This window comes from Acinonyx jubatus, chromosome A2 (genome assembly GCF_027475565.1).
Source record: "Acinonyx jubatus isolate Ajub_Pintada_27869175 chromosome A2, VMU_Ajub_asm_v1.0, whole genome shotgun sequence".
Lineage (NCBI taxonomy): Eukaryota > Metazoa > Chordata > Mammalia > Carnivora > Felidae > Acinonyx > Acinonyx jubatus.
Window position 1 is genome coordinate 16,593,482 of NC_069383.1, and position 22,360 is coordinate 16,615,841.

A 22,360-nucleotide genomic window follows, 5' to 3' on the forward strand; every position below is an offset into this window, starting at 1 on the left:
ACGCAGAGGGCCTATGGCGTGCTCACTGAAACATTCAATTCCACAAAGAATGGAAACAAAAACCAATAATGAGAAGGGTACATACCATTTATTTTACTTATGTCTCATTTTTTACTGTCCCAAGTAGATTTCTTTTTACTCACACTCCATCTGGTGCTGATTTTCATCCCTGGCATTTTCTTTGGAAGCCTGGCCTTGGGCATTTGGGGACATCACAGGATTCCATCCATTACCACATTTCTCTGACTTTTCTGTTTGTCTGTGATAAATGCAGACTTCACTAAGTTTGTTGCAGTCCTATAACACCATGCAGTAGACTGAAATATATGAACTCCAATCACCCAACCAATCTGGGTAAGCTTTGAGAGTTATTGATTAGAATAAACTATTTGACCAACAAATTAATTATACTGTCTACTGTATTGACTTTCTGTTTAACTGAATTGGGGGGGGGCATTATTTCTAGGAGTTTATTCTTGATCGGTATTGCATTTATAAAGTGTCATTTACAAAACACTTATCATGCTTATTATCTCGTTTTAGGTCACCAGTCTCTTCAGAAGATCATGGTAAGAATCTGTTTTACTTATACTAATTCAGGATTAAAAGTTGAGCGCCGTTCTTGCATTTCATTGTCAGAGGCAAGAATTATCTGAGAAAATGTTTCTAAGACATTGGCCTCGTGTATTTTTTGTGTGTGAAATGTCAAGCACTTTAAAAACTCAATGCATCCTAGCTAAGTGTGATATCTCATAGTGTCTTCAAATCTGTATATAACCATTTTGGTGGACGAATATTACAAAGCTTAATTTATCTGCCTGATTTCTGTCCCATCACTGGATCCTTTTTGTGACTTGGGGCTAGCTGTGTAACATCTCTGAATCACAGATTTATATCTTTTAAAATGAGGGTTTGTAGTAGATATTCCCAAAAGTCCCTTCAGGATTGGATGTTGGAATTTGCTCAGTCTGAAATGAACCTAATTGGTAATGGTCTGAATTATTACCCAGCCAAGGTGAGTTATTTGCATTTATGACACAATTATTCCATTCAAAGGATAAAATGTATAGTTTTGTCACATTTAACTTTGAGAGTTGTTCATTTTTTCCTTCAGTCATACAAAAATGTTCACTGACTGTCTACCATGGGTCCGTTCTGTTATATAATCATGTTATACAGATATGCTGTTGGGGGCTATATGCAGGGACAATGTGGTATGTGACAGAATTGTCCCCCTCAAGGAACTTTATGAGTCTTGTGGCAAAGGGGTGGAGGAATGACACATACCTCTCTCAATATAAAGTGAGATGTGACTAATCTTATAAAAGAGAAATACACCAGGACCCTGGAACTACCGGCATTCCTCCTGCTGTCATCCCCAGGTTGGCCAAGGGCACCATTACCCCCTCAGCCAGCTAAGTAAAGCACACGAAGGCTCTGTAAACTTCCCCCCTCATCCCCTCGTTCTGTTTGGTCACCAAATGCTATTAACTCTGGTTTTTATATTCTTTTATCTCTATTCTCTTTTCCATCCCATGGCTATAGCTTGGGGCCTCTCCATGTCTTACTTGGACTTTTAAAATTGTCTTATTAACTGGTATCCATGTCCTAGTTTTCCATCCTCCAGTTCACTGTAGACTTAGCACCACACTTGACCGTTCTACAGCAAAAATCTACTCCCATTGCTTATGGGAGGAAATCTTACCAGTAGACAAATCATTGTATTCAGCTTTCCAATATTGTATCTTCACATGGAATAGAAATAGTAAATGATGAAATCTTTGTCTACCTCTACTGCTTATTGCTTCTTTTGGCCTGTGTTCCCCTTTCTGCTACCCGTGCTGTATCCTCTCGCCATGTAGTATCATATGTAATTTCTAGACCTCACCATGTTTTCATGTTTCCCTGCTTTTATCGGTGCTGTTGTTTGTGACAGGAAGCTACTCCACTTTTTTGCAAGTTACACAGTTTATACTTACCATTTGAGACCTTGTTAATCATCTCATTTTCCCCAAGAGCTTTCTGACCGACTTCTCATTTGCAAGAAATATATTTCTTGTAGAATCTGACACATAGATTTGATGCTTGATTTACCTGTCTCCCCTGCTAGACTGTGAGTTCTTTGATATAGATCCCAACAAATAGCCAACATTCAACAGATGTTCATTAAATGAATGACTTAGGACAAAGTGAGGGAGTTTTAGGCAGGCCTATTCTGTCATATCATAAGATCTCTCATAGTACTGAAATGAAGATGTATCACATTCTCTGAAGATCACAGCACAAATAATGTTTAGACCTGTTAAGTAAGAATTAGGAAACCAATCACCAAATAATGACCTATTATGGTATGCTGTTTTGCTCATTGGTGTTGGTACGACCAGGTTTTTTATTGCATGGTTCCAGGTCCTTGGGCCTCCAAGTTCCAATGACTCAAAGCTTGGGCTCTGGTTTTTATTTTGAACTAGGGTCCCTCTAAACGGCCCTTGCTTGTTTTGACCTTCCAGTCTATTAGAACTTATCTTATCCCCTATTCCATAAAAAGGGGTATGTGGAGAGACTTCTGAATTGCAATTCTGTAGTTTGCTAGGAATTGAGGAGTTATGAGCCATCAGTGAGCATTGGTGGTGACCTTGGAAGTCCTTGAAAAATGATTACCACCAGAAAGACTTGCTCAGTATAAATAGTACTTCAGAATTGATCATTTTAAGACCCCATATAACTGGTTCTTAACTAGTATTAAGTACTTAACTAGTACTAGTAGAACTAGTTAAAGAAATATTAACCAAATTTGAGGGGTTTTTATTCTCATGGCTTCAAAAAACTTACTATAAAACCATGCCTCTTAGTTTGAGTCTGTAACTTCCAAAAATCTCTGCGAATATGTAATTTGAAATTACAGGGCTGATTTTTGTAATCTTATTAATTTTCCATCATCTTCTAGCTCATGTAATCTTGGAAACATATTCTTGTCCTTTTCTTTATCACCAGGATTTTCTGTTGGCACTTAAAATATGTTTTCTCATGTTTATGCATTTTTAAGTGTTCATTTTTTCTGTGGTTCACATTAAACCTCCTGAATATTCTGTCATCCAGTTTACATTTGGACACGATGATGACATTGCAATATGTGTGCTTTTAAAAATGGTAAGAAGTGACATTTTTACTTTCTCAAACTTAGTGATAAAAAATTGAGGCTTATTGGGTAAATGGAGAGTGAAATTGGCATATAAAACCCCATGCCTCTTGACTGTTTTGTTAGCTTACCACCAATGACCTTTCTTTTCTCTTTAGTAATCGGTTACTCTGGATATCTTCAAAACAGACTTTGTTCTTGAGAAAATCTAATTTTCCGAAGTCTAATATCCCTGGCGTTCTCAATTCCCACAGATTACCTTTCATAGAAAATAAGCTTGAATATCATGGCTCTTCATTTATCCTCTATTAGCTTTTACTTCCTTATCTGTGAGGTGGAGCTATTCAGGTCTACCCTGCCTATGTCATGGAATTAGGAGTTCAAGTGGGAGATCATCTGCGAAATCACTTTCCAGTTTGTTAAAAGTACCCCAAACGCAATGCTATTACTGTCCAGGCAGTCAGTGCGGGGGTGTGAGTTGATTAGTGATACTTACTCAGCACTGCATACTTTGATAAGGTAAAAAGAGAGGTGCTTGGGTGGCTCAGTCCGTTAAGCATCCAGCTCTTAGTTTCAGCTCGGGTCATGATCTCGCAGTTTGTGAGTGGAGCCCTGCATCAGGGATTCTCTCTCTCTCTCTCTCTCTCTCTCTCTCTCTCTCTCTCTCTGTCCCTCCCATTCAATCTCTCTCTCTCTCCCTCTCTCTCTCTCTCTCTCTCTCTCTCTCAAAAATAAATTCTCTGTCTCTCAAAAATAAATAAACTTAAAAAATAGAGAAGTTAAAAGATGTCCTGGGGGTGGAAGAGGGGCAGAAATCTGTTTCCTTCAACATTATCATTAGATACTGAATTTACATTGGAAACCTTTTTATATCGGGATGAGGAAGAGTGAAATGGTTTACACACAATGTAGCTTGTGGTGACAAAGTAAAGATACAGTTCATGATTAGATGTGGGGTCGCATAGAAAACAGACCATATACGGCATAAATGAAATGTAACATGTTTCTATTTATATAATATGGAATCAGAGTCATTAAGAATAAAGGCTAAAATTTATTGAGCACTTTTTGTACAGAGGCACCGTACTAAAGTGCTTCAACTATATGAGAGTTCATTTCATCCCACAGTAGATGTGTTATTCTCGATTTTTTAGTGGAGGAAACAGACTCACAGTGCCTAACTAACTTGCTTAAGATCACACAGCTAGTGAGTGGTAGAGTTAATTTTCAAACCCAGTTCTAACACCCAGCCCTTGCTTATTTATGTCCCCCGTCTCTGGAAAACAAAAGAAATGATTGTCAGCGTTAAGGTGAATTGATAGAATTATAGAAGGAAAGGAAAAACTCCCTTTAACAAGAGTGTATTTACTACTGTGTAAATAATCTCTTTTTAATGACAAAACAAAACAGAACAAAAATAACAACCTGTCTCTCCTGCTGGGAATGATTTGTCTCTGTAGGAAAATTAAATACCAATGTCACATTCTCTCATAATTAGTTAACTGAGTGAAACCGAAGCTTCAGGGAAACCTGCCACGCTAAATCCCAGTGGAAACATTACATTTTAATGTTACAGCTGCAAGCTGGAGTCCTCCCCCTTGTCGGGAGATAAGCTTGGCAGGGATTGATCGTCCTGTCCTCGGAGTTCCCTTTGCATTTAGTGCCTCTCACCTCATCGTTTAAATTGCTCCGGGAGCCAACTGCTGTGCCCAGGCGGCTTTGCCTGAGCTCTCAGATTCTGTTCTGTCCTCTTAGCCTGCTTATTTTATGGGCCTCTTAGGATGCCTCTCTCCTGACACTGCCTACACCCATGCACTGGCAGACTCATCTTCCAACTGATGTCTGTTCACATAAAAATACAGAACAGTGGGGGCGCTTGGGTGGCTCAGTCGATTGAGTGTCCGACTTCGGCTCAGGTCATGATCTCACAGTCCATGGGTTCAAGCCCGAGTCAGGCTCTGGGCTGACAGCTCGGAGCCTGGAGCCTGCTTCGGATTCTGTGTCTCCGTCTCTCTGTCTGTCTGTCTCTCTCTCTCAAAAATAAATAAACAACAACAACAAAAATACAGGACAGTAACTGACTCTCTTTTATTTAAAAGTTTTAAGTTTATGTATTTATTTTGAGAGAGAGAGAGAGAGAGAGACAGCATGAGTGGGGGAAGGGCAGAGAGAGAGAGAGAATCCCACGCAGGCTCCACTCTGCCAGCTGAGGAGCCCAATGCAGGGCTCGAACCCACAGACCGTGAGTGTAACTGATTCTTTAGCGAGAAAGTTGCAGCAATCTGTTAGATTTCCCTGGAATGTCTGAAGCAGGCATCTCCTTACTGTCTTACCTCCTAGACCTGTTGGCAGTAATGGTTCTTACAGAATATGGTAGCTTTTTTTGTTGCGGCAGTAACACAGTGGACAAGGATGAGGGAGTGGCGGATATTTGGAAATAGAATTTTGAGAACCACAATAACTGGTGTAAGTGCCCAAGGATGCATTCTCTATCAGGCTCAGAGGCAGTATTTCTTTGCAGCAGGTTGTGCAAAAAGACACATTGTGGGGTGGCCTAACGCTCTTTCATATATCAATAGCTGTCTCTTGGCTCAAATATCATAGATTCATTTTTTTCCCCTAATATAAACATATGTGTATGTACAGTTTTACTGACATAGATAATATTCATAAAAATGAAAAAAATTCATCAGCCCAGTTTAAATGATAACCAAAAGGAGCTACTGCCTGCCCAGCCCCCAGCCTAAGAAATAAAATATTTGCGGGGCGCCTGGGTGGCTCAGTCGGTTAAGCGGCCGACTTCGGCTCAGGTCATGATCTCGCGGTCCGTGAGTTCGAGCCCCGCGTCGGGCTCTGTGCTGACAGCTCAGAGCCTGGAGCCTGTTTCCGATTCTGTGTCTCCCTCTCTCTGACCCTCCCCCGTTCATGCTCTGTCTCTCGCTGTCTCAAAAATAAATAAATGTTAAAAAATTAAAAAAAAAAGAAATAAAATATTTGTAGCAATTTAGAACCTTCCTGTTTGTCTTTCTGTTTGCATTCTCTTCCCTTTCTTGCAGATAACTTTATTCTGCTTTTTTGTGAAGAATTTCCTTGTTTCTTCTGATCATTTTACTACATGTACACATATTCCCCATATGAGTGTGTGTGTGTATATAGGTATTCCAGATATACGTGTGTCTATGTAGATAGATATGCTTATTTTGAAGTGTTATAAATTGAATCCTGTTGTAAACTCTTCTGTGATTTGCTTCTTTTGTTCAGAATGTTTTTTGCGCTGCATCCTTGAGTGCCATTTTCACTTTACTAATTTTTCATGTTGTATAGCATCCTGTTGTATGAATATATAACAATTTGTATATCCAAATTCTGATGAATGTTTACGTAGACTCTGGGGGTTTTAGTTTTGTTTTTGTTTTTTGCTATTGCAAGAAGTCTCATTACGAACATTCTTTTTCATAACGCCTCTTGCGTCCATGTGCAAGAATTTTTCTAGGGTTTAAACCTGGGGATAGTATAGTTAGGTGGTAGGTTATATGCCTACTTAAGGTATCACATAATGACAAGTTGTTTTCCAAAGTAATTATTCTAATTTACTCTCCCAGCTACAGTAAGAGTTCTCATTCATTCACATCCTTGCCAACACTTGATAGTAACTAATGAAAAATATTTTGCCAATTTGGTTGGAGTATCAAAGGGTTCTTGGGGTTTGAATTTATGTTAAATTATTACACATCATATTAAGCATTTTCATATATTTATAAGCCATTTGTATTCACTTTTCTATGAAATGTCACTTTATTTCTTTTGTCCATTTCCCCCCCACTGGGCTTTTTCTTAATGGTTAATAAACATCTTTGTGACTTCTAGGTAAAGGTTTTTTATTGACTCTTCATGTCGCAAATTTATTCCAGTTTGTGATTTATCTTTCTAAACTCTTTTGAGGACTTATATATTCTTTAATTTAATGTAATCAATCATTAATATTTATCTCTGGTTTATACCTTTGGTATGTTTTTTAAGAACTCCTTTCATAGCACAATCCTTCTTCCATTATCTCTTCTGCCATTTTTATAGTGTTAACCTTCATTTGTCTCTATTATCTTAGAAATGATTTTGTGGTTTGATGGGAGGTACATGTCCAGTTTCATTTTGATTTTTTTAGTATATATAACCAATCATTATCATTTATTTCCGTCACTGACTTGCAAAGTGCCCATATGTGTAGATTTCTAAATTCTCTGTTCTGTTTTATTGATCCATATATCTATTCCTGTACAATGCACATTGTTTTAATTGCTCTAATTTTGGTATAAATCTTGCTATCTGGGAGAACACATACTCTAAAATTTGTTCTTCTTCAATGTCTAAATTGTACTTGGACCTTTGCTCCTTCCTATAAGTTTTAGAATCACCTTATCAAGTTCTGTGTTGCAATTTTCATGGAAATTAAATGAATCTATAAATCAGTATATAAAGGGAATTGGTATTATGACAACAATCCTTTCCATTTCAAACCATATCTCTTTACATTTAATTGGGATTTTTTTTTAAGACTAATTGTCCTTTTGAAAGGACTCTCAGTAGAATTTCATAATTTTCTTCATGAAGAGTTTGGCCATCTGTTGTTCAATGTATTCCTAGGTACTTTACATTTAAAAAGATTATATTTTGTGTTTTAAAAATTGTATTTTCTAGTGATCATTGTTGGCATAGTAAAATGAAGTTGGCTTAGAGTCTTGTTTCAAGATTCTTGCTTCAAGATATTGAATCAAGCGACACCCGGGTGGCTAAGTCGGTTGAGCAGCTGGCTCTTGATTTCAGCTCAGGTCATGATCCCAGGGTCATGGGATTGAGCCCACACTGAGTGTGGAGCCTGCTTAAGATTCTCTCTCTCTCCTTCTTCCTCTCCCTCTGTCTCCTTCTTCCTCTCTCTCTCCTTCTTCCTCTCTCTCTTCTTCTTCCTCTCTCTCTTCTTCTTCCTCTCTCTCTCTCTCTCTCTCTCTCCCCTTCCCCCTCCCCTGCCTCTCTCCCCAGCTTGAGTGTGCTCTCTCTCTCTTCTCTCTTTCTAAAAATAAATAGATAGGTAGGTAGGTAGGTAGGTAGGTAGATAAATTGATCGATCTTGAATCAAGATTCCTGCTAAGGTTTTAAATTCACAAACTTTACTTGAAGGGTCTTTTGTGAGGAAGGAATTCTGCAGGGGCATCTGCAGTAATGAGAATTTTGTTTCATCCTTTCAGTGATTATGCTTTGTGTTTTTAAAAAAATTTTTTTAACATTTATTCATTTTTGAAAGACAGAGAGAGACAGAGCATGAATGGGGGAGGGGCAGAGAGAGAGGGAGACACAAAAACAGAAGCAGCCTCCGGCTCTGAGCAGTCAGCACAGAGCCTGACGCAGGGCTCGAACTCACGGACCGCGAGATCACGACCTGAGCGGAAGTCGGATGCTTAGCTGGTCCTTTCTGTGCTGATTAGAACCTTTGCTACACTACTGAACAAAAGTAGAGATAGCATTGTTGGTTTGTCCTGATCTCAGACTGGATACCATACACAAGTCACCAGTGTGAACTTCCCTTCCAGGAACAGCACTGGTGGTGTCGGTTGTTTGCTGACAGCCTCTTAAGGATTTTCCTTTCATCCAAATGTGTTTAATTCAATAGGTATTAGAATTTTACTGAATCCTTTTTTCCTCATCTTTTGAGATAATCGTTTTTCTTCTTTGGTGTTATGGTGGACTTCATGACCTAGAAGAAACCAATGTTTTGCATGAGATGAACTCAGGTTAGTTATATTTATCTTCTTTACATATTCTGAGGTTCAGTTTGCTCAAATTCTGTTCAGCATTTTTGCATCCATGTCTATCTGTATGATTGGTCTCTCATTTTCCTTCCTGCTGTACAGAGCATGTGTGATAGTCCTAGTGATAAAGGGAATTATAAAGTGTTGCCTTGTTTTCTAATCTCTGGAAGACTTAGTATAACATTTGACTTACCAATCTCTGGAATATCTTAGAAGATCCCATCAGTAAAACTCTCTGGGGTTGGCATTTCCCTGGTGGGAGGCATTTTAATCACAGATTATTATTTTTTGTTTATAGGGCTAGTCAGATTCTCTATTTCTCCTTGAATCAGTATTGGTAGCTGGGTGTGTGTGTGTGTGTGTGTGTGTGTGTGTGTGTGTGTGTGTGTGTGTTTTAGGAATGCATCTATTAATGTTTTTCATTTTTGGGCATGAATTTTTATATCTTGTTTTCTGTGTACTTTCTGTGAGATCTGAGGTTCCCTCTGTCCTTTTTCCAATATTTTTAATTTTTTATATTTTTAATATTGTTTGTGCCACCTTCTCTCTTTTGTGTCTCTCCCCCCATGCCCCACAAAGCCTTGGAACTCTCTCTTTTTTTTTTCAAGAAACTTTTTTAAGTTCATTGGTCCTCTGTATTATGTATTTGTTTTCTGTTTCAATAGTTGCTTATCTTTAGAATTTCCTTTATTCTAATCATCTGACTCATTTTTATTATTTATTCTACTTTCTTCTAACATAGAAAATTTAAGTGTAGACGTTACTTGAATGCTTTTTTTTTTCTTTGTATCTCCTTCTGGAATCTGTTTAGATGTATTGTAGACCTTTTCATGGCCATCCTGTATGTGTCTCACTCTCTTCTACATGTTACTTCCTCTCGTTTTTGTGGAGTGCATCCTGGATAATTTCTTCAAAGTCATTTTCTTATTTTTTACTAATTTATATTTATGTGTTTTCGATTATTCTTTAAGCCACTCATTTCCTTGGACCCTTTTGCATGAGAATTCTTTAAGTCCTGCAGAGAGGCTTACCAGTCACCAAAGAAAACTACCAAACTTGGTTAATTTAAATTAAATTCTCCTTTGGTGTGTGTGTGTGTGCATGCGTGTGTGCATACATGCTTGTTTGTTTCTTCTTTAAGATACGTGGGGAACACAGAGACATTAATTCAGAGTACATAGTATTCAGTTGATGGCAATAAATTCACTTAAGAGTTTTTTTGTTTTTGTTTTTAAGCCCACAGAGCATCAAGTTTTCTTGTTAAATCCTTTATAGGCTTTATTTATTATTCATTCTATCCTGATTTAGCTCTTCAGGGGCACAAATTTACATGGGGGGCATCTATTTGGGTGGGTTCCAGCCTTTATCTTCTGTCTCCCATGCCTCACACAGCCTTCAAAGACTGGCTCAAAATCCTCAGGGTTTGGCAGAAACCTTTAGAAAATCAGGTAGTTTGGGCACCTGTTCACCAGCTAGGTTCAGTGAATTCATTTTGTTTAATGGATTTTATAGATTCCTAACTGTCTTTCTTAACAGTAGGGAATGTGTGTGTATGATGAGTTTTTAAAGGTACTTTATTTTTGTTGTAAAATAAAACACAATATATAGCTTAGCACATTATTATCATGGTAACACCCTCATACGCATCACACAGGCCAGAAAATGGCATTCCTTCCAGATGTCTCCATCCTCCTTGCATCTCTCCAGGCCTCTAAAAATAACTACTATCTTGACTTCTATAGTATTTTTTGCATATCTATAAAATCTTATCAATCACTGTTTTATCTAGCACACTGTAGATACTATAGTTTAATCTTGCCCCATTTAAAAATATATAGTATGTCTTTTATGTTTCTTTTAGGTACACATTCTCCATCTATCCCTTTCTTTTACTTAGAATTCATTTGTGAAATGCACAGGCCATTTGAACTACAGACTTGCACACAGGCTGGATTTTGCTGAGGGCTCACTACTGTAAGGAGGCTTGATGGAACTCCAAGATTCGTGATCTCTTTGGCAAGTCTATTGGTTTTCATGTATTCTTTTTTTCAGGGGCAAATGATGTCTGTATTTCACTGTTCTGTTGGTATCCAATACCTAGATTTAGTAATTAGGGTTATAAGATAGTGCCGTTCTAATTCCAGCACTGGAGTTTTTCCAATTCCATCATTTTATAAAGAGCCATGTCATCCCCTCTACTATTTGATTATTCAGTGAAACAGTGCCATATAGGAAAACAGAATGTTTGTCTGTCCTTTTATTTATGTGGTTATCAAGATAATGAATTGATTCCTTATCACTGTAAAAAATCATCCATTTCCAAAAATCTTAAAAATTTTTTTCTTAATTTTTATTTATTTTTGAGAGAGACACAGTACGCAAGCTGGGGAGGGGCAGAGAGAGAGGGAGACACAGAATCCAAAGCAGGCTCCAGGCTCTGAGTGGTCAGCACAGAGCCCGACGCGGGGCTTGAACCCACAAACCCTGAGATCATGACATGAGCAGAAGTCGATGCTTAACCCACTGAGCCACCCAAGCACCTCGATGGTTAATCTTTTATTTTACTCCCACACAGTTAGGATTACTGAAAAGAATTAAAACATATTTCCTTGCATTTTTATTGATATGATACAATGGTATTAAGATCATACAGCCACCACATACTCTTAATATCCTCCTTTAATATTTATTTTTGACTTAGTTGCGAAAGTAATTAATGCCCAGCATGAATCATTACGTTGAAGTCTCTCTAGTGATGTTAATTGTCTGAACCATATTTTCTGCTAGATCCCTTAGGAAAAATCTCCCGAAAACAGTATTTTTTAGAGTTGTTTCATGTAATAGCTTGTCTGGGTCTTTTATCCTTAAAAATTAGTTGTGCTTCATACAAGCTCATTGTGTGACATGTTCTTTCCTTGATATTTTAATTTTTCCATTTTCTCCTGGCATAAAGCATCGCTGTTAAAGTCTAATGATGATATTCTTCTTATTGTCTAATATTGTCTAATACTGTCAATATTTTTCTTTAATGTCCTGTACCTTTATGAAATTACACCTTGGTGTAGATCACTTTGAGACATTAATGTTCTCAGATACATGATTCATTTTTTAAATTTCAGAACAGTATTCTTTTTTTAACATTTTATTTTTTTAAGTTTATTTATTTCGAGAGAGAGCAAGTAAGCACAAGTCAGGAGGGGCAGAGAGAGAGAGATGGAATCCCAGACAGGCTCTGCACTGCCAACATGGAGTCCAGTGGGGGACTTGAACTCATGAACTGTGAGATCATGACCTGAGCCAAAACCACAATCCAGATACTTAACTGACTGAGCCACCCAGGCATCCCCAGAACAGTGTTCTTGAATTAAGTGTTTATATTTGTTCTATTCTCTTGCTTTGGTTTTCTTCTTCAGGAACTCATTTTACATGTTTGATCTTCACCTGTCTTTAACATTGGCCATTTTTCTCACTTTCTTTTTACCCCTTTCCTTATTTCTTGTGGTTTTTTTTTTATTTGTATCTTCTACTTTTCTTAAAGCTTTATTGGTTGAATTTATTTGTTCTTGTGTTTCTTTTAGTTTGCCTTGATTGGAAAATGATTTTATTTCTAGTTCTTTGTTATCATCTCATTTCTGAATTATTGTAGTTCTGACTCATGCCATTCTTAATATTGTGTGTCACTTTACTAATGCCTTTAAGCTTATTTGAGACAGTATGCTACTCTTTTTTTGTGGGAGGTTTTTGTGGTACACTTTCATTGCCTACAGGAATGTTATTCTGTTCCTTTGTTCTTTTTTTCCCTAAAATAACTTCATATGAGATTTTACCTTTTTCTTTGCTATTTTTATATGAAATGCACTTTTTCTGAATTTTGGAGAGAAAAAGAAGTTCAGTTAGCTATTCTCATTTCAGTGGGCTCTTTGTTGGTTTTGTGCACTGCTGAAAATGTGGTAGCTTGCTTTCTCAGACTTCCTGGTTTTGATCAGTGTCCTTATTTTTATCCAGACCTCTTCCTTTAGTCCTGTTAGCCCTACTCAGCTCAGTGTGTGTTCTACTCAAAAAGTCATCCTCAGACTGGGTCCTGTCTTGAAGGGGTGTCCTGGGTGGTTAGCGTTAAGAGTTAACAGGAGCTACAACCTTCTAGGTATTTCAGTTTTTACTGGGGGGCTCTCGCACTAATTTGCCAAGGGAATGGGAAAAACTCGTAAGGCCGTTCTCCTGCTGTCACCCTCTGCTCTTCGGGGACCGCCTGTTGGCTCTTGGTGGCATTCTTGCCATTGGGTACACCAGCCGTCCACTGCTTCCCTACACTCTCCCAATGCAGACAGTGGTAGAAGGCAGGGCCTTCGCTGGCAATGGCTTCTCCCCAGCTGTTTGTAATCTCGAAGTTTATAAGGATACCTTGTTACCTTGTTTTAAGTATGGACCATGTGTTTTGGTTCTTTCACCAACTTTCTTTTTCTCTGTGGCGGTTCAGATATGTATAATGGAGGGCACTTGAGGTGAGCGCTGGGCTTTGAATGTAAGTGATGAATCACTAAATTCCATGCCTAAAACTAATATGACACTGTATGTTAATTAACTGGAATTTAAATAAAAACTTGGGGGGTGGGGGTAAAAACCCTAAACAACAAGAAAGAAATATTCAAAAAGTGTGCTGTGACTATTACCATCATCTTCCCATATTTCCAGATTTTTAAAAATCCATTATTTTAGCCTAACTTGTTAGGGAAAGTTAGTGTCTGTGATTCTTCTTACTATCAAAAAGAGAACCCTTTATTCATCTTTATTCAAATACAACTTAAACTTCTGGAAGGTTCTATGTATTTTTACATTTCTGCAGTCTCCTGAAATTGAAAAATTGAAATGGGAATAGTTGATTTTGAGAAACTGAGGACAGAGGGATTAATGGTTTGGGTCCTTGTATTTTAGCAAAATAATTTCAACTACTCCTTGGAATTATTTGGAATAATATATCCTTACATGTACTTAAAACCTTAAAAAGGTCTGTGTTGATTAAAACTTAATCGGTGCCAGGCATTGTCCTATGGTGTGTTCTGTTGAGGTTAAGTAGTTTCTTCACGGTCACAGCACATTGTTACATACTGAACGGACTACTACAGATGTTTTACATATGTTGAATCTACAAAACAATCCTAGCAATACTACTAGCCCTCCCATTTTACAGGTGAGGAAACTAAGACACAAACCTTTTAGCTGACTTGTCCGAGGTCCCATGCGCAGCTAGGAAGGGTTAGAATTTGGATTTACACTCAGGTAATCTAGATCCCATTCTTAGCCACTCCTCCATACTGTCCCTCCATAGCATTGCTAAAGGTTGAACTCATGTAGTAGGAAATCTTGATTCTTTTGGTTGAATGGAGGTCTCCTAATTATTGGGCAGTAGTTCATCATTCAAAATGAGGTATGTATATTTTTTCGTATCAGTGACCAGTACCCTTGACACAGAACAATTCAAAGATGTGTTGTTGATCCCGCTTCTCCTATCCTCATATTTCATCATCAAGGAAACAGGGATCTAATATCCTGTCAGTAGCCTCCATTTGTAAAAAAGGTAGAATTCTCGATAGGTAGCTATTTCCTTAAGTAAATATCACAACAGGTAGACAATAAGACGACCAGAATGCTGGAGTAGATTAAGAAAGTTAGATGTTCTTCCTTTAATTTTCTATAAGCTGTTAATTAGTAAAATGTGGTGAGTAAACGCGGCTGATCATCCAGATGGAAACCTCACAGATCTTTAATTGCCTCACTGGGAAGGGTTTTCAACATTGGCCATCACAGTATGCCACTTTGCAATGACTTTGGACTAGCTAATGCAAAGTTGCTAGAGTGTTCTTTTTTGCCCCATATTCTGTTTCTGGCTATGGAATCCCCCATTCGCTTTTTAATTAGATTCAAACATTTCAGTGCTCACTTTTGAGGCCCTTTCTTAGCCTGGTTTAGCTCATGTTGCTTTAGTGAATTATTTCTACTCCCCAGCTTGTGGGCCCCTCTCCAGGTTCATCTCCTTTGTATTCACCCAGCCATATGGTCTGTATCACTTCCTACCACCTCTCTGGCAGACCACCTTCGCTGTCTTTCATTCAAGTCCCTCCTTGGTCCTCATTAATTCTTGCGTGTTGGAACCACCTGCATAGATTCAAAGGACAAACAATGATGAATTTTCCTGACAACTCAAATGCCCCCAATTTCTCCTTCCCTATTCACTTACTGTTTTTTTTGAGCGTATTCCAAATTTTTTCCCCATGGGTGGTGTTGCCCTTCTTATTTGACTATGAACCCAGTGAATAGAGATGTTGCCCCGTTCGATGCTGTTCCCTGGCGCAGAATTGATTTTCTCTATACAAGTCTCACTGTTACATTTGCTGCAGTATATGGTGTTGGCAAACAGAAACTTTCAATACACATCTTTGAATTCCGTTGTAGCCTCATTAACATTGTTCCTGTTAGTCCTGGAAGATAGGTTAGTCCTGGACCTTTTCCAAAGAAATTCAGTTGGTAATGTGCTGAAAAAATGGCCTTTTATGGTGGTCTCACTGGGTGCTCCCTAAGGACTGTGTGAAAGGAAAGGAATAAAAATGACAGCATGCTTTTCTTTGGCTAGCCTTCTTTCACATTTCATAGGAAAACAGACCATCGCTGCTGATTAAAAAACAAAATAAAACAGGACAAGCAAACAAAACAAAACAAAAACCCCTGGGCTTTCCAAAATCAGGTTATATCGCTTTCTATGTGTCCTGACCCTGCTCTTTTCTCTCCACCCCCTTTGTTAAATCTCACTATTGATTGTAACCATATCATCCTTTGATCCTTCTGGTTTCTTTGGAATGCTTTGTTGGGGATCATTATCTAATTATCTTTTGAAGCCCTGTTATAGCTGAGTGTATGTTGAGGGGGAAGGGTGCTCTTTACTGAGATTCACTTACAACTTGGCTCGACGTTCTCTGGCCTCAGAGAATACGTTAAGCATTTAAAACATTGCCAAATAAGAAAGTAACAGGAGGGGCGCCTGTGTGGCTGGGTCGTTTAAACGCCTGACTCTTCATTTCAGCTCAGGTCATGATCTCACGGTTGGTGAGTTCAAGCCCCCCATTGGGCTCTGTGCTGACAGCAGAGAGGAAGAACCTGCTTGGGGTTCTCTCTCTCTCTCTCTCTCTCTCTCTCTCTCTCTGCCCCTCACCCACTCTCTCTTTCTCTCTCAAAATAAATAAATAAATAAGAAAGTAACAAGAGAGAGTTAGGAAGGGAGAAGGCTAACCTGGTTGGCTGGTAAGTGGACAGTTCAGAAGAGGTCACCATGTGTCACGGCTCCTCTGGCAGCAGATGAAGCCGTCACAGATTCCGTTCCTGCAGATCCGTCACTTATCCTACAGGTAAGTGTGTGAAAGGGAATGGAAAGTGCCCGATTTGGCCTCTATGTCATCACCTGTAAGAGCAGAAATGAAAAATCAAATTGTGCTAACTTTTTTAAAGTTTACTCGTTGATTTATGCTTTTTACTGTGTGAAATGGTAGGATCTGAGCTATGTTAACACCCATGTCTCCAAGGGGCCAGGCAGGTACACTGACAGCTACCATAGTCCTTATTTGAAGATCATTGTTACTCCATTTGTCTGCGTCTACTTGACTACAAACCCCAATATCCAATGAATGCCTGTCCCCCAGTAAGCTCCACCTAAAGCTTATTTTTCCTTTTGATGACTTCCTCCTGCAAATAATGAGATGGGTGCTGGTGACTTGTTTCCCTTAATGACGGTCTGGGCCTAAGCATCTCTTACCATGATTACCGGTTGCAAAATACTAGAACACACTGTCACTTTTTCAGTTGGTCCCTGGAAGATTAGCCCTGGATATTTTACGGTATGTTCCATACTGGAATGTTCCAGTTGGAAGCATTTTTTTTCTGCGTGAATTTCTGTTTGCCCAGGCTGTCTACTCTAGCTCCTTAGGCCTGTGCTGTCCTGCATAGAGCTGTGGACATAGCCATCAGTCCGGCTTGTTTTCAAGATCATGAAGTCAACTAAATGCTGCCTTATTTTGCCAGACTTCTGAATCAGTCCTCATTTTCTGGGTCCACTTTGGGTGCCCTGCATGTCAGGGTACGACTTTCTTATCCCCATGTGGCTGTCCTTCCATCAACAAGACTCCACATGGGGCCTCTCCGTGGTTCATTACTACCCACTCCCTTCCCCTACCGCTGCAACCTTCCTTTCTGTAGCATTCCTCATCAGAGCCAGAGAAGCACAGGGCATGGAGACACTAAAACTGCATTCCTGGCTGACCAGGGAGAAGATGGGAAGAGAGGACCTTGTTTTACCACCTGATGACTAAGGGAGGCAGTGTAGTGCCTCGTCCTACATATCAGTGTTTCCCATGCTAGGTTTCCATCCTGGCGTTGCTGTGTATTAGCCATGTGGCCTCCAGCGAATGAGTTTAACCTCACTAAACCTCGGTTTTTCATCCTTAAACAGGGGTGCTGACAGTGACAGGACCTATCTAGTACATGTATAGTGAGGATTAAATTAGATAATATTAGCTCGATGCCTAGCACAGAGTTTGCTTGCAAGAAAGGGACAGAGCAGGAGAGTAGACGTGCAGGGGAGGGCAAGAGAAGTGATCAAACAACCAAAATGGGAATAGCTTTTTCTATAAGTAGACCTGCAATGTCCTACTTGTGGCATGGACTTGAGATACTATCCAAGCCTATCATTTTCTAGATTTGCTAGCACTAAACATGTCCTTCAAGTTACAACCCGATGGGCAAAGAGTGTATCCCTCCTCCACTTGAGCGTGGGTGGTAGCATCGGGCAAGGACAGGAGCCTTTTCTCAGAGTGGGGAGACCAGGCCTGGCCCTGGCTGCACTCTCTACTGGGTGGGGAGCTTGGGCAGATCATTTCCTTCGGGCTCGGTCTCTTCAGAGAGCAGGCTGAGGTGGCTGATATCTGAGGCTTCTTCTGTTCTCTGGACTCAGGCCTCTGAGGCAGACAAGAATACTGGGCAATGAGATCACACGAGAAAAAACCCAAAATGTCACCTTTGGTTTGGGAAGGGTCTTTAGGAGACACCGATGTCCTGCTTTCCACGGGGCGTGCATATGGGTTCCTGCAGATGGGTGCCAGTCTGTTAACATTCCTGCTCGTGATGACACAAGGCACTTTATTTCCACACCTCACCAGGTACTCGCCTTCTGAAAAGAAAGGAAATCAACTTTACGAGTGCATAAATGCCGCAGGCAGCTTTCACACTGGTAGCTTTCACACTGGTAGCTTTCTTTAACAAGGTAACAAAATACATTACTATTTAATTATGCAGCTTCCAGCTTTTCTCCTGACAAAGCAACGCCCCCCGGTGCTTATTGAAAAGGGGATTTGTAATCAGCCAAAATCCACTCAGTTTTGCTCAGTCTCATGACATTTCCATCCCCTCTTGCACCCTACCAAGTAAAGGCAATTTTTCAGCCGTTGCCAAAAAGTTAGAGGTGGTGTTTTATAAGACCACAAAAAAGTCATTGAAACCATACTCTTTGTGTAGCTGTTTGTTCCGTTCCTCTGACCATGTGCCTCACTGGGCCCCATACCTTCCTCAGCTAACTCTGTGGGCTCCTTCTCATTCTCAGAAATCCTGGCTCACCCAGAGATGTTCCTTGGGCATCTGATTTCTCAGCGATCTTTCTAGTTAAGCTCCTTTTATATTTGAGGGAGAGAGTGATAGTCTTGGCCCATGTTGTATTCTGAAAATGGAGTTGGTGAGTGATTTTCGGTGACATTAAAAAAAAAAAAGGTTTTGGATTCACATTACTCTCTGAATCTTGGAAGCTGTCCTCCTGGGATGCCCTTTTCACTCGCTTCCCGACTCCTTTCCCCCTACCCCCGTTTCAGACATCCCACTTTATCAAGTGAAGCCCCCTACTCCTTGTCCCCCCATGCCCCTACACCAGCTGGTATTTTCCACAGAAAACCCATATTCCCACCCATATTTTCTGCCAATGCAGATCTTCCCTTTTTGGACAATTTCTTACAACCTCCCTAGGACATGGGTCCATGCACCACTCTCTTTCCCTAGCAGTCAGGGGCTACATGTGGATATGTAAGTACACATGTGTTACTTTATAGATACTCTTTAATTCCTTAAGAATATGCGAGTTCCTAAGAAGAATGAAGGTTTTGTTTTTATTTCTCTTCACAGCAACTGGACAGTAAAATCTGCTCTTGAGTGGATATCCTTGAAGATTTGCTCATATACTGAAACCTATTCTATTTTGTATCTTCCAGGCAAGCTTCGACACTAACCTTTTTCTTTAGAATTCTTGCTTTTAAGCTGTGATTCCACCTTAGTCAACTTAACACAATGTTGAAGTGAAAGTTAAAACTCATGTTTCACTTCTCTGAAATGAAATGCTTAATTTTTCTATGTTTTCGATTAATATCTGTCCTATGCCAATATGGGGAAGGTTCAAAATTATCCTTTTATTATAACCTAGTTACAAGTACAAATTGTCTGCATTTACGGTTACAAGTGAGAGCAGGTTCTAGAAACTATCTTTTACAAAAAATTGTACATATTTGCTTTGTGTGCGTTTGTTGCTCTATGTCCCTGAAAGCGACCTTTGTTGTGTTAACGCCTCCCTGGTTACTTGTGTTTCGGTGAGGAGGGTTTTGGCTACACCCGTTCTTAGTTCAACAGGCCTTCATCATACAGAGTGGCCAGTGTCCTGTTAGGCATTGATAAGGCACTTACTGAGCATCCCGATGACCGGATGACCCATAAACCCATCATCTTTATGAGCTCCCAAGCACACTCATTTGTACTTGGATCCTGGCCTTAAACACCATTTCCCAGACACAGTCTTGATGTTTGGGTAAAACCAGTAACCATCCATTGCTTCCAGGCCACATCGCATCTGCTTGCGGCTATCACTGAATGAAATATGAAGGCCACTTTTCAACCTAAGTTCCTTTTAGAGATCCTGAAGGACACAGCTAGAGTACATTAGATGAGTTCAAGGAGACCTATCACAGGAGGAAGGGGGCCCCACGTTGAGAGGCGGGATGAAGCCAAGGTTCTGAGGCTGTCTCTGAGGTCCTCGGGGAAAGTCATTATGAGCCGAGTCCAGTGGCCATGCTGCTTCTACTTAGCACCTTCCACTCACCTGTGAGGCGAACAAGACCCTTATTTATTAGTTCTCCCATTTCTCATAGTCTCTTAGGAAGATAGCTTTACCATCCAGATGCTGGGAAAGCAAAAATAAAGTTCATCATTCTAAGTCAAATTCTCTGGGCATTCTAGAGATGGAATACTTCTGGAGAATACTGAAACAGTCCGAATGTACTGAGAACTTTAATATCTGTTACTTTATTCAAATGTTAAGGAGGAGAAACAGTGTTATTATATGCTATGATTATTTGAGGTTCATGATTTACTAAGGTGTAACCAGATTCAAACCCTTTGTGTATGTATGAAAAACCTTCCCTGTTGGTGGAAGCTTAATATTTATTGAACAAAAATGGTTGATGGGATTCTGTAATATTAATACTAAAAAGGAATTTCTATTTTTCTAGATTTAAAGGAACAGTTAGGTATGACTTTAGAAGGTGGTACTATATATTTTTCTAAATGCTTATTTATTTTTGAGAGAGAGAGCACGAGTGGGAAGGAGCAGAGAGAGGGAGAGAGAGATTTCCAAGCAGGTCCTGTGCTGCCAGCCCAGAGACTGACGTGGGGCCCCATCTCATGGCTGAGAGAGATCAGGACCTGAGCCAAAATCAGGAGTTGGGTGCTTAAGCAACTGAGCCACCCAGGCACGCTGGTACCCTGTTTCTTAAAGTGTTGGCCACTACATCCAAAGATGGTAATATTAATATATTATCACTAGAAAAAACATTAAATTTGAGTTGCATAGATTCTCGAAAGATATTTTCAGGAACCTCTCTTATCCCCCCTGGGACTACTGGCACATAACCTACGATGTTGTGGAAGACTGAGGAAGACCTATGAACTTGTCTTCTCTAACCCAGCACTCAAAGCTAATTCACCCATGAAATTTCTCTTAACATTGATCTAAGGTTTACCACTGATGTTCTAGGAAATAATTATTGCTTGGTATAGGGCTCTAATTTGACCCATAAGATAAATATTTATGATTTATTGAGATACTTACAATGCTGTTTCGCTGCATCTAATAAACACTAGATACCTAAAGAGATTAGAGTAGATTAGATTAGGTGCCTAAAAAGACATGAAAATATTTTCAACTCCAAAACCAACTGCCAGGTGTAGCAGGAGCCAGTAAAGTGGGTTTTCCTCCACTCCTTACAATGTCTTCCTTGATTCAGGGTTTGAAGGTTGAATGATAGCTCAATCACTAGACCACAAGTATCAACCGAGTATTTATTAAGCCTTCATATATTTCTCGTGCTATAGTTTTTATTGAAAGACAGAATATAGATAAAATAAAAAGGAGCAAAGTTAAAATGCAGTCCCTGTGCTCGTGGCTTAAGTGCAGAGATGGGGCTTTCACACGTGAGACAACCAGAGAACAATTTCGCAACCACAGGTAAACAAATGGGGTGTTTGGGAGAGACATCTGGTCCCCACACTGTTTGTAGCTAATTCCAGGGGAGAAATAAGAGAAATGGAACGAACTGCTTCTAAAGGGAGCACGTCCTGGTCCTCTGGCAGCAAGGTGGAAGTTTTCTGCCAGGAGGGAACACTGGATAGGGGGCTGTTTGTTTTTTCTCCAAACAGGAAACTCCTTCCATGCCAATAGTATCTTCAAAAAGATTGCTGCAGCAGATGGAAAGGACCCCTATGCATTCATGCATTCGAGTAGCAGGGACTAATTCAATCTGAGGATTAACTCCGTCATTAGAGACAAACAAAACCTATTTATGTCTCCCATCTATGGTTACACCCTCTGAGCGCCATTGGCACAGGTGGTGGTTGAATGTTAGACCACTGTAGCATTTATTGGTCTTCAGATGCTGCAGATGGATGAATCCCAATGATGAGGAGATACCCGAAGTGTGTGTGCTCTGAGCCCGCCACTGCATTTCTCGGCAGTGGGGGAGAAGATAGTAGATCGGGTGTGAAGGACATGGGACTAGAGTTTGGTGAGTGATTGCTTGCTTGGCTGGAGGAGAAAGAGGAGGAGGCACAGTGTTTTTTCTTACATCGGATTATTAAAGAGAAGTTCAGGGTCAAGTCCACTTTAGATGGAATTCTTAATTCAACTCAACAAACATCTGTTGTCTGCATCATCTTCTACTTGCCTTTCTTCCTCCCACTCCTAAAAGCTGACCCTTCAGATAAGCAGTTGTCAACCTTTTGTATTTTTGAATGACACTGTATGCAAAATACATTCCCATGGGTGACTCCGGTAAGAAAACTGTTGTTCATGGCC

General features: G+C 39.8%; 1 protein-coding gene across 7 annotated transcripts in view; it reads left to right on the forward strand.

Moving 5' to 3' along the window:
• Nucleotides 1-22,360, forward strand: part of DGKI (diacylglycerol kinase iota) — a 435,956-nt gene that overhangs the window by 386,669 nt on the left and 26,927 nt on the right. For all 7 annotated transcript variants that reach the window (XM_053218037.1, XM_053218038.1, XM_053218039.1 and 4 more), the window contains one exon: nucleotides 544-569. In XM_053218037.1, the coding sequence (XP_053074012.1) occupies nucleotides 544-569 (26 nt within the window). The remainder of the gene's footprint in view (nucleotides 1-543; nucleotides 570-22,360) is intronic.